Below are 12657 nucleotides of genomic sequence, written 5' to 3' on the forward strand. Positions count from 1 at the left end.
TGCTTGATTATTTATGATCCTGATGGATAATCTAGTCTTAGATCAATTACCCTGAGCAACCTATGAGCTGCATATTACAGTGACGGTGAATAAATCTGTCAGTGGGAGACATCTGGTGAAATTTAAAGTCCTTTGGCATGGATTCATTACAAATCTTTCCTTGAATGGAATGTATTTGGTTTCCAATCATACAGTAGATTTAACAACATGAGTGGTCTCTGGTATGAAGCTTCATGTTACAATATATTTATCTGTGAAAGTTCTCATTCGTCCAGGTCATTGTTATCTCTTTCTCAAATTAAATCGAAGGCAACTGGACTTGTATTTGTCTGTGGAAGACGTTTCGCCTCTTATCTTATCTTAATATACAATATATTTACTAAAAGGGCCAAGTTATAAACACTTTACAGTCTTTATACAATGCTGCCCTCTGCTGAAAGATCAGGGGAAAAGCACTTACAGCTCAGCTCAGCTAAAGTAAACTAAATGAAAATAATTCAAAAATAAACGTTGATGTTATGAAACTAACACTGAATTATGTTTTTGCTGTTGCTGCTTCCATTTAACTGACAGATATTGTATATTCTTCTGTCCCTCCTTGTCTTGCAGGTATTTTATTTTCCACGCTGGTGTTTGGCCCGGCCTGTGGCTTCATCTTAGGTTCCGTCTGTACCAAAGTCTATGTTGATGCTGTCTTCATTGACACCAGTGAGTTGTCATTTATTCTTTGTTTACACTGTTCCCCTGTGCATTAGTATATTTGTATTGAACCTTTTGGGAAAATTAAGAATATCATTACACCAAAGTGAAAATATTAAAAATTTTGAAACAGGCAGAATGTACTTCCAGTGGAACCCAATTTCTTCACATTGATCTCTGAAATTTCATCTTGCTGCATCATTCAGCAGCCAATCATTGTGCTAAATTCCCTCCACCTCCTGTGCAGGTAAGCTGGACATCACCCCAGATGACCCTCGCTGGATCGGGGCGTGGTGGGGCGGCTTCCTCCTTTGTGGTGCCTTACTCTTCCTGTCAGCCCTCTTCATGTTCGGCTTCCCCCAGGCGCTGGACGAGCAGGACATGGACGGTGGAGGGGAGAGTGAGCAGGCCATGCTGCCTTCTTCCCTGACCCTGGAATACCAGGGCTCTAAACCCAACGGGGCCATTCATGGTTTTGATATGAACAGTGGACTCTCAGTCTGTGAGCATCTGAGAGGTAAGAGGGAACAGAGGGAGCAGATGGTGAGAAATGTGAAGCCATCTGAAACAAAATATCCTTATCTTTTCTAACATTTTTTTTTCTCTTCATCATTGACTCAGTAATCCCCCGGGTAACCAGGCACCTACTCTCTAATCCAGTGTTCAGCTGCATCACGCTGGCAGCCTGCATGGAGATAGCTGTAGTTGCTGGCTTTGCTGCCTTCCTTGGCAAATACCTGGAGCAGCAGTTCAACCTTACCACCTCCTCAGCCAATCAGCTGCTAGGTAGGCAGGTCATAATCATATCTGATTGTCTTGTTGGGTAAAGCCTTTTTGTTGTGTCTAACAATCAAATTGTTTTACCATTAAAACATCAGGGCAGAAGAAGCTTGTTAAAGGAGCTATTTGTAAGTTTTGCTATTGCTAGCCAAAGTTAGCATTAACAGCTGTTTACTTACCAGTCTTGAGAAGAGCTTCAGCCATGGTTGCATTTTCAAGACTATATTGCGTCCTCTGAGCAGCCCTACTTCTTCAGGGTTAGACTGGACACTACAGTGACTCAGTGTCGGACACTGACGAAATGGGCCGACTGGACCAGAGTTAGCTGGTTAGCATGATAACATCAGTAGGAGAAAAAAAAATGATAGAAATAGAAGCAAAACAATATTGTTGCTTTCCAAAGCTGCAGACAGCTCTTGCTGAGTAAAGGAATGAAGTTTGGTGCTGAACCTGCAGCATTTCTTCTAGAGTGGTAAGTAAACAGCTGTTAGTGCTAATCCTGGCTATGTACCAATAACAAAGCTTACAAATAACTTAGGTTATACAAATCAAAAAAATAAGGACTATAATGACAATACTTGTGCAGTACAAGAATCTCTACTATGGAAAAATAGGACAACTTTTAGGGAAACAGTGGACATCCCTGTCTTTATCTCTCCAGGTATGACGGCGATCCCCTGTGCCTGTCTGGGTATCTTCCTCGGAGGGCTGCTGGTTAAGAAGCTGAACCTGTCTGCTCTGGGTGCTGTCCGTATGGCCATGCTGGTCAACCTGGTGTCCACTGCCTGCTACGTCTCTTTTCTCTTCTTGGGGTGTGACACTGGACCTGTCGCAGGGGTTACAGTGGCCTATGGCAACGAGTAAGAGTGATAACCTGCTGATGTGACTGAGGAGTCTGACTTTCTACTTGTATATGAGCCTTATTGTTGTTTTCCTCAGGTTTATATGCTTATTTGCAGTTTTATAAGAAACATATTCTAGTTATATATGACTTCCTCTCCAAACATGCAACTTTCTTGATGAGTTGTAGCTATTATTACTTTAGTCTTTCCATAATTTCTCTCTACTATAATGCCCAATGTATTAATGCAACATTTAAAGGAATAGCTGGTCATTTTGGGAAATATATGCTCACTGGCTTTCTTGCCAAGATTTAGATAAGAAGATCAATACCACTGTCTTGCCTATACAGTAAATATGAGGCTACTGCCTTTGTTTGATGTGAACATTGTACATATATACCCTCTCTGATATGACCTTTGACTTCCTCCACAGGACATTGCAGTCTTGGCAGAGACCTGAGTCAGCATGCATCAGTAACTGTAACTGCTACACAGCATCAGTGAGCCCCGTCTGTGGTTCCAATGGAGTCACCTACCTCTCAGCCTGCTTCGCTGGCTGCACCAAACCAGTGAGTGGAGACGGTAACACTGGCCAAAATAAGCTATATAATGACTACTCTGGACACCGGACACATTCATACAGACAGAGGAGTAACTAAGCTCCAATCTCTCCCTGTCTTTGTGTCAGAACCTGACCAGCTGTACGTGTATATCCAGCAACAGTGAAGATGCAGTGGCTTTGCCAGGAAAGTGTCCCAGTCCAGGCTGTCAGCAGGCCTTCCTCACCTTCCTATGTGTTATCTGTGTGTGCAGCATGATCGGAGCGATGGCCCAGACGCCCTCCGTCATCATCCTCATCAGGTATGAGACTGCTGTTATACATGAACTCCACAAGAGGGAGCTGTTGATATGTATGACCAATCAAGGGCGAAATCTCAAGTGTAGAGATCTGTCAAGGTGACACTGGTACAGAGAAATACTGACAGACAATGCAATATATATATGTATATATATATGTTGCCTTGCCAGTTTCTCTCTCTCTCTCTCTATGCATATATATATATATATATATATATATATATATATATATATATATATATATATATATATATATACACATATACTGTATATATATATATATATATAATAACAAAGAACACTGTAGGGTACAGAACAGACAGTTGAGTAGATGTGTGTGGACATCACCGACATAATGATGTCTGACATTCCACATATTGTATAATTTATTGTTAGTATAAAATACTTAAGTATATAGATTGTTTTTGTGATTTTTAGCGTATGTTGTCTAGACGGAGTTTGTTGTAGTGTGAGGGTTATACTGTTGGCTTTATACAACCTGACTGATTTCAGATTTCCGGCTGAAATAATAATTGCTGCATCCCCAGAACTCCGCAACGACTTTAATGTGAATGATTATATCATGACCAATAGAAACAATGGCCATAAGTTCAAAACCAGTCCCAAGTTGCAGTAAACCAGAAATATTCTTGACCCTAGTGGCAAAGGAACCCCTAACCTGTAGTCTGTGTAGTGCCTTGTAGCAGCATTCAGATCACTAGTACACATTGTTCATCCCAATCGTTGCTCTGTTTCAGAACCGTAAGTCCAGAGCTTAAATCGTACGCCCTTGGAGTTCTGTTCCTGCTCCTGAGACTTATAGGTAAGAAACATTAACATTAGTCTTGTAGTATACTTCAAATAGCATATTTCTAATTCCATTCATATTGGTACACTTTCTGTAATGAGTCTCACACTGCTGTGTTTGTTCTACCTGTTATTGCCCTGAAGTTTTACTCTGTCATGTAAATTTCAGAGCAATTTTTTTTACCTTGGATGAAATGAACTTCATCGGCTTGTCTATGAAGATAGTAGACCTCAACTCAAACTAGTGCTCTTTGACCTTTTGACCTGCTGTCTGTCCACCCCCACCCCCACCCCCTTTCAGGCTTCATCCCTCCCCCTCTGATCTTCGGCATGGGCATCGACTCCACCTGTCTGTTCTGGAGCTCGGTTTGCGGCGAGAAGGGAGCCTGCATGCTGTATGACAACGTGGCCTACAGGCATCTGTACGTCAGCATCGCCATCGTCCTCAAGTCATCAGCCTTCGTCCTGTACACCACCACGTGGCAGTGTTTGAGAAAGAACTACAGGAAGTACATCAAGAACAGCGAGGGTTACCTCACTCCCACCGAACTCTTTGCCTCCAATGTGACTCTGGACAATTTGGGCAAGGAGATCACGCAGAACCCAGTCAACAGGACAAAGTTCATATACAACCTGGAGGACCATGAGATGTGTAACAACATGGAGTCAGTTTTATAGTGTCACTCTGCACCAGGACTGCAGACTAGAACTGTTAATGTGCAACTGACCTGATGTGCGATGTTTCTTTGGTGTCGTCTTGGTTTAGAGGAATGTCCTCAGTAAGGGTTTTATCTTCTTCTCACCCAAAACATCAGACATAATGACAAAATTGAAGAGGTGTTTCCCAAAATGCTCTATATCCACATTGCACTCAATTTTTTATTTTCTATTTTTTACTAAAATATAAATTATCCAGTATTTTGTCAAAAAAAACAACACATTTCTTTTTGTTTTAGCATTTTTTTTTCTAATTTGACACGTGAGTAGGGATTGAAAGCAAACACTGGGAGAGAAAGGAGGAATGACACATAAACTCCGCCATATTTCAAAGAGGGATGTTGCAGTTATGTGTTATGCATCCTAGACTATTCATCTACCAGAACACCCCAGGATTGATTTTCTTTATAGTAACACCATTAAAAGTTAAGTGAAAATAGTCATATTAGATTTAGATGTACTTTAAATCCAGAGCTGTGTGAGAAGCAGAAATCTGTTTATTCATCGGCTTCATTAGACAGTTTATTTTCCTTTAGAAGGAAGTTTTTCTCAGGTCCAAATGTCAGATAGAGTGAGAGTTAACATGGTCGTTCATTGTTAGATGATGCATTTTTAGCTTGTTTTTGGAGCACTTTTCAGATATAAAGATCATACAGCTGTAGTGCAATTGGGACCTTTTCATTCAGGGAGTGTCAATCTTGCAACTGCTAGGCAACCCTACCCGAATACTTCTTAACACACTTCTGTGCCAATAGCCCCCTTACCCTCACCCAATATTTTAATTCATTTTAAATACAGAGATGTCAAAACTTCAGTTGGGCCTGTTTCCTGGCTACATCATTAAAAAGTTTAGAGAAAAGGAAAAGAGAAAAGAAGTATAGATAAAATACCCCTCTACCCCAAAACCAAACCAAAAAAATGATCTTTCCATTAACCTTAACCCCAGTGATCCAGACCAGATCATCATAGAGAGTATGAAAATGAAAATGTAGTTTTGAAAATGAGTCATATTACTTGTAGTCTTATAGAATAGCCCAGAAGTTGAGTTTACAAAAATACATTACCAGTGTAATCATTTATTTTACATGTGCTAAAAGTGGGTTTGACTTTTTCTCAAGAGGTGGATATCCCATTTTGGAGCCAAACTCTTCAGTTTGAGTTGATGTTGCACACATTGTTCAGATTTTAGAAAATAACAAACAGTCTTTCTTCATTGCCTTCAGTGTAATTGGCCTGCTCTTGTTCCAGAAGGAACTTAAGGACATGTGTTGAAGGTAGAGGAGTGTTGAGCCAGTATGTAATAATTATCCCTTTGCTGTGCTACAGTGTGGAGTTTTGCTGTGAATGCTGGAAAAGATTCTGAGACTCATTTTCTGTTTCAGAGACACAGAGCAGTTTTTTTTCTACTTCACACAATTAAGTTGATCATCTTTGTTTTTCCTTTAGCGTTTAAAGAGATTAGGTACACCTCCCGAAAGGTAAATGATAAAAAACAGAAATCCCTTCCCATTGTTTGAATGATGATCTTACCCAAAGCAACTGACTGTGGGTGAGGATAAAGGAGTTAGGAGGCCTACTCATGAATACTTGGACTAGACGCACATGTGAGCTGATTCAGTAACTGAACCATGTCTCTAACCAGTGATTTGACCGTGGTACCACCATTATAATTCTGTCACTCATGTCATTGGCAAATGGAGAGGGAGATACAGTTTGACTTGGTGGAGTCATTCTGCCTTCAGCAGTGATGCATGGAATACATAGCAACATGATAAATAACAAGCAGGGAACATTGCAAATAAGACTCTCCAGTGTACATGTATGTAGTAGGGCTGACGCAGGTAAAGGCTGACTGAGAGTGTGATGTGCATTTAAGTAGAACGCCAAGTCAACACAGCGAGACGTGATGATTCTGGTGGGCTAGCTGTCAGCAGACACAGCATAGCATGACGCACAGTGTCAAGCCAGAATTAGTTCTTTTAAAAGCATGCTGGTAATGCATGTAATGATAAAAAAAATAAATATTCAGTATGTTACTAAGTTGCACACACTCTGTGGTTTGATGGACATGGTAATGGTTAAATACACATTTAACTCTAATGGCCTGCAAATTCTATTTTTGACCATGGAAAAGCTTTATAATGCATACTGCATTGTGTTGTTGACATTTAAAAAAAACCTCAGCTGACTCATAATCACTCACACTGCAGTGATTGTTCAAATACAGATTTTTTTTTTTTTTAAATAATATATATATTTTTTGTTAAGGAATTCTATGGGATTCTGATTTCTGACATATCCAGTTTATAGAGAGTATATTGTTTTTCCTGGCTTACTTTGTAAGTATTTAATATGTTTTGCATCAAAAATATGGCGGTTTGTCCAGCTACTCACCATTGCAGCAGATTTCATTTCCAAAATGTTTAATCCCTTTGGGGTTTGAGATTGGGGGTTAAAGGAGTATTTCATCATTTTGGGGGGAAATACACTTGTTCACTTTCTTCATACCGAGACATGGTCATTCACATATTCCCCTGTAAAAAGGAAACTTTGGTTTGGTTTTGTAATGAGATATACCATGTTAACAGGTTAGCTTTAGAGGTGCTCATGGGTGGATTTTGTTACCAGAGCCAACGACTGCTGGTTGTAGTTTCATATTTACTGTACAGACATGCGGAGGTGTCAGTCCTCTCATCTCTTTGCAAGAAAGCTAATAAGTGTATTTCCAAAATTGTTAAACTGTTCCTTTAAGTTCGTTAACGCCACCTACTATTATTTGAAAAGTCCCACAGTTTGGTTACTCATGTTTTATGAGTCATTTGTTTGCTCATGGTGGAGATTACTTTAAAACCACACAACTCATGTGATGTATTTAACTTCATTAAACCAACAGTATAAGATTTAAATTATACATTGATGCTGCTTTAGCATCATAAATAATACAGAAAATATTTATCAAATGGGGAAAACAGACAGCTGTCAGAGAATACTTGAGATCAACTCTAAATGGACCTACATTCAATAGAGAGCCATGCCAAACCGCACCAGACTAATGTCTGCTTGGTTTGATGTAAACAAAGAGTAAAACTGCAGTTAAGACTTGAATCCTTAAAACTGAGGAATTTTTGGGTACTGGTGCCTGAAACAGTTTCCAAGCTCAAAATTTGATCGTCCCCGATGGGACGTTCGGCTCCTCGCAGGACATTCAGGACAAGCCGGACATAACGCAGAGATGTACAAACAAAAGGAAGCTTCCGCAGCTCTAACAGGGAGGAGGGTGATAACTAACATCACCAGCTGGTTACCATCTTCTCCTTAGCAACCCCCAACAGGTGGCGCTGTCTTTGATATCTGTAACGTCCAGTGTGTCATAGTGCTGACTCCTCTGTACATAATAGTGCCATACAAGTGCCAAAGTGACACCATAGAAGTGTTCTGTAACGTCCTGCAGAGAACTTTGTCTCAACACGCTGGAGCTCAGAGCAGATCCTCCAGCTGTATGTAGCCTTTCTGTGATATCCTCCACTTACTTTCACCATATCATACAAAAGTGTCCCAAAAACATATTGCCTATAAAATATTGTATATTGGTCTAGAAAACAGTATTATTTAGGATGTAATAACTGTTAATATGTAGGACTTTTCTACTAGTGAAGGTATTGTCTAATTTAGATTAATCTGTCTTTCCATCAGTGGCAAAGCTGATAACTGTTTGTTGCTTTGGTCCAAATAAAAACAATACTTTGCTTGAAAATAAGTGGCACCAATGTTGAGCTATAGCCTGACATTGTACAGTAAATAAGGTTGACTGTAGAAAGTCAGCCAAACTTCACTGATAGCAGTCCTGCACCTGTGCCTGGATATAAAGCTCTACTCTGAGACTTTGTGATTGGAGCCGATGTTGTGCCATATCAACCTGTGCACTGTAACATTCAACACTCACGAAGAAGAAGCCAACATATTCTAGGTCTGTCTAATGCGCCGGCAAGGGTGATGGCGCTCGCTTGACCTTGTATTCACCTGCGGCGACAGGACTGTTTCTTTTGGCACCTAAATGTGCTTGAGATGTTTTGCCTTGCAACGAGAAAATAACTTTGGAGCATAAACGTTTTTTTACATCCTATTGTTCCCATTATTCTCTTCTGATGACCTTGCCTTTTGGTAACAGCAGGTTGACTTTTATAGCGGATCTTTAGTGACAGAAGACTTGACATATGAAGAGTTTACTGCCAAAATATGACATTTTTGGGCAAAGCTGTTCTTATCTGAGATGTTTCAAGAGCCATGGCCAACAATGGACAGTTATCCTGTAAATAAGTCCATAATTAGTTTGACCTTTTCATTGTCATTACTCATTTCTTACAGATAGTCACTTTTTGTAGATGAAGGATGTTATTTTGGAAGGAAACTCTTCATATGCAGATAGATAATCCTTTGGTTTGAGCCTTTAGGCAGCATGTTGCCTTTTATTAAAGTGAAACCATGTGCTAACCATGTTAGTGACGGTTTTGGAGTGATGTGTTTGCTTATTTTGTGGGCGGTATTCAATATGTGAATTTCATGGCTCTTTGCAGGGGACCTTTGAAAAGGAAAAGGGCATTGAAATAAGAAAATATCACTTATATTTTCAAAGCATCATGGAAGATTTTAGATATGCTCTATTGCTTCTTTGGTTTTGTTTTCTTTTTTCCTTCAAATTACATGAATTTATATTTAAAAGCTTTATGTTCTGTATATTTCTTGGAAAAGATTACATGATTGTATGTTTATTGTAAATACATTAAATATACTATTTTTGTTTTTAATGACCTTTTCTGCCTGATTATTATCTACAAACCTGTGGTCATTTCCTGCTGCTTAATCAGATCTCATTGTCACCGTCAGGTGGTTTTTACACCAGAGAAACCAAATTTGTCTTGTTCATTATGCCAGAGTCTAACACCTGGTGCAGGTGTTAGACTCTGGCATAAGGGTTTAACAGTGAGATAAACCAGTAGTAAATATTGTTCAGCTGATGATGTTCACATATCAAAACTCTCCGTGCTTTGAGCTAAATGTTAATGTTATCATGCTAACATCCTCACAATAATAATTCTAACATGCTAATGTTTAGCAGGTGCAGTGATTCTGACTGCCAGGGGCAGACAGAAACAATAATTCAGGCCAGGACTCAATCCCAGCTACTTGTTGATGTAACAGGTAGCCTACCTTGTTATAAATTTGGCGTCTGTCAGGGAGGACAATTATCCAGATTACAAAATATAAATATTTGTGAATGACCAACAAATATGAAAAAAACTATTATTATTAACTGCTTTAGCAATTGCTTGCTGGCTTTTTTTCAGACACTTTACATATATATATATATATATATACTGTATATATATATATATGTTCCCACTCCCACTCAGGCTATATAACACCTCAGCCAAAGTAAGTGGACTCATTCAATTATTATTGTTTATTTATAATTAACTGTTATTATTATTATAACCAATGAGCTACTGGAGACATGCATTTTCCCTAGGGGATGAATAAAGTATCTATCTATCTATCTATCTATCTATCTATCTATCTATCTATCTATCTATCTATCTATCTATCTATCTATCTATCTATCTATCTATCTATCTATCTATCTATCTATCTATCTCATGGCACTATATAGCAGCACACTGTATTGTGTCTTTACAGGAGGTTTAGGGGGGTTTATAGTTGTCATTGCAAAATGTGCCAATATGAGAGGCCATCAGGTAGCCCTTTTCCGCTTGGAGGCCCAAGCATTTGCCTTGTTTACCTTTCCTGATGGTGTGTCTCTGCCTGAGGGGGACATGAATGTTGTACCAAATGTCATGACAATCCATCAAATAGTTGTTGAGACATTTGGCTTATAAAGCAAATGTCAACCTCATAGTGACACTAAAAAGGCAAGGAATCACCAAAGTCAGTGATATTCATCCTTAGGGAACATGAACCTCTGTACAAAATGACCAAAGTGGTGGACCAATCAACATACCAACTTTGCCATCCATAAGGCCACATGTTTCACATAGTTTTAGCAGCCTTTACCATCTAAAGCGCAATTAATGGCCAGAAAGAAAAATAAATATCTGTCTGGAGGTGCAAAGAATATGTGAGCCCTTTAAATGCAGGTATCAGTCTAAATTAGCCTATCAACATCACTAATAAGTCTAAATGAGTGTTGATTCATATCTTTTACCACAAGGTGGCTGTGGTAGACTATTTGTGATAATTTGGTACTGTAACTTTGAATTTCCATCACAATCATACTATGTTTTTGCCACCTGTGATTGGTTTCCCTCACCTTACTATCTCCTGAGCTGCCATGAAAGTAGCAGCAGTTGTGGAGTTTAGGGATTTGATCTATTTCCTAAAACTACATTTGTTCCTCTTTCCGCAGCAGTTAAAACTGCTTTTCTCTTACACAGATAATATGATATTGGGTATTTTATATGACATGTAGTACTATTCTTGTGATAAAGGCCTATATCCATCTGGTTAGTGTAACGTTAGGTCAGATGGGGTGAAAGGTCTCGTTTTCTTTTCCTGTCTAAATGCACTGACAGGAGAAGATAAATCCTGACATGAGTTTAATCAAAATGTGCTTGTGCTTTGCCATGATCTAATTTCCTGTCACCAAGCCCTCTGGTTGTCCACAGGCCTCCCTGCGGCGCTACAACAGCCAGTGGAGATAATAGCCAGGGTTATGGATTGACCAGTGAATCACCTTGTACCGCTGCTTTGAGGGAGCGATGGACGTGTTCGTGGCCAGGTTGCAGCATTGCCTTTATGCGAGAGCCGGGGCTGAGAGCTCTCCTGTTTCTCGAGTGCAGATGGGGTCTTGCCAGGGCCATGGTGCAGTGAAATGGAAAGCATGCCATTCCCTGTTCCGCTTGATGCCGAATGACTGTGAGAGGTTGTGTCATGTTCCTTGGCTATTGACTCAATGACTTGGGACTCCACGACAAAAGCCTGAACCCGTGCGGGCTTTCTGCGTGCTGACAGAGAAATGTGTCTTCCACTTGTCTTCACATTGACCCAAGGACTCTGCTGGACTGACGTGTCCACATCCCCAAAGTCTCACCTCCTGAACCCAGAAATAACCTTTCCACGACCTCGCCTGTCTCTCACGCTCTGTTAGCCTTAGGTCTGACTGCTATCGAAACAATTCACTGAACTTGTGTTTTTTTTTCCTGATATAGCTATGGATTACCTGTCTGTGGCAGTCAACCCATTCAGCTTCTGCTACACGGATGACATGGCTGTGAATTCAGCCTTATGTGTAGCATATTATTCACTGTCACAGTGGGTTAAAAAGTCAAGGCACAGAGTAAGCTCAGGCCATTAGCTGGTACTGAAATGACAGCACAAAGAGCCAGAGCTTCACGGCTGCCCCTGCCCTGAGGTTCATCCAGGAAACAAAATCACCATATGCCCTTCATTTGTTGTAGAAATTAGGATATCTGGACTCGCCACACTGCAAATAAATGATGATGTATTCCTCTTTACATTGTATGCAAAAAGATCATTCTGCATATTTGACTAATGCCTTGTCTTGTGATGTGACTGCGACAGCTGACCTGATTTATAGCAAGGTTCCCCATATTGTTAAAAAACACAATCTCTGACTCAGTGACAGTGGCCCAATTATCCCTTTCATGCAGAAAAGGTCCATGTACAAAAGAGACTGTGAATTGCAAATCCAGTTGCTGGCTATCCTTGCTCTCCTCTAATCTAATAATGTGATCCATCATTTCAGCAGTGACGGCTCTACACCCCAGGCATGGAAAAGAATTCCACAGAGGATTAATATTATATATTAAATACAATGTTTGCATATCCGCATATGCAAAGAGGCTGCATGGAGACAAAAAGAAAATCACAGTAACATATTTATAATAATGTGCCACCTCATTCCTTTGCATTTCCTGTG

At 39.9% G+C, this 12657-nt stretch overlaps 1 protein-coding gene across 1 annotated transcript in view; it reads left to right on the plus strand.

Annotated features, from left to right (window-relative positions):
• Positions 1 to 9508, plus strand: part of LOC130172134 (solute carrier organic anion transporter family member 3A1-like) — a 32191-nt gene extending 22683 nt beyond the window's left edge. Inside the window, exons 3-10 of the mRNA XM_056380584.1 lie at positions 610 to 708; positions 947 to 1216; positions 1321 to 1485; positions 2141 to 2339; positions 2755 to 2890; positions 3010 to 3182; positions 3938 to 4002; positions 4288 to 9508. Coding sequence (XP_056236559.1) covers positions 610 to 708; positions 947 to 1216; positions 1321 to 1485; positions 2141 to 2339; positions 2755 to 2890; positions 3010 to 3182; positions 3938 to 4002; positions 4288 to 4664 — 1484 coding nt within the window. The 3' untranslated portion in view covers positions 4665 to 9508. The remainder of the gene's footprint in view (positions 1 to 609; positions 709 to 946; positions 1217 to 1320; positions 1486 to 2140; positions 2340 to 2754; positions 2891 to 3009; positions 3183 to 3937; positions 4003 to 4287) is intronic.
• The last annotated feature ends 3149 nt before the right edge of the window (positions 9509 to 12657 follow it).

Source organism: Seriola aureovittata, chromosome 1 (assembly GCF_021018895.1).
Source record: "Seriola aureovittata isolate HTS-2021-v1 ecotype China chromosome 1, ASM2101889v1, whole genome shotgun sequence".
Lineage (NCBI taxonomy): Eukaryota > Metazoa > Chordata > Actinopteri > Carangiformes > Carangidae > Seriola > Seriola aureovittata.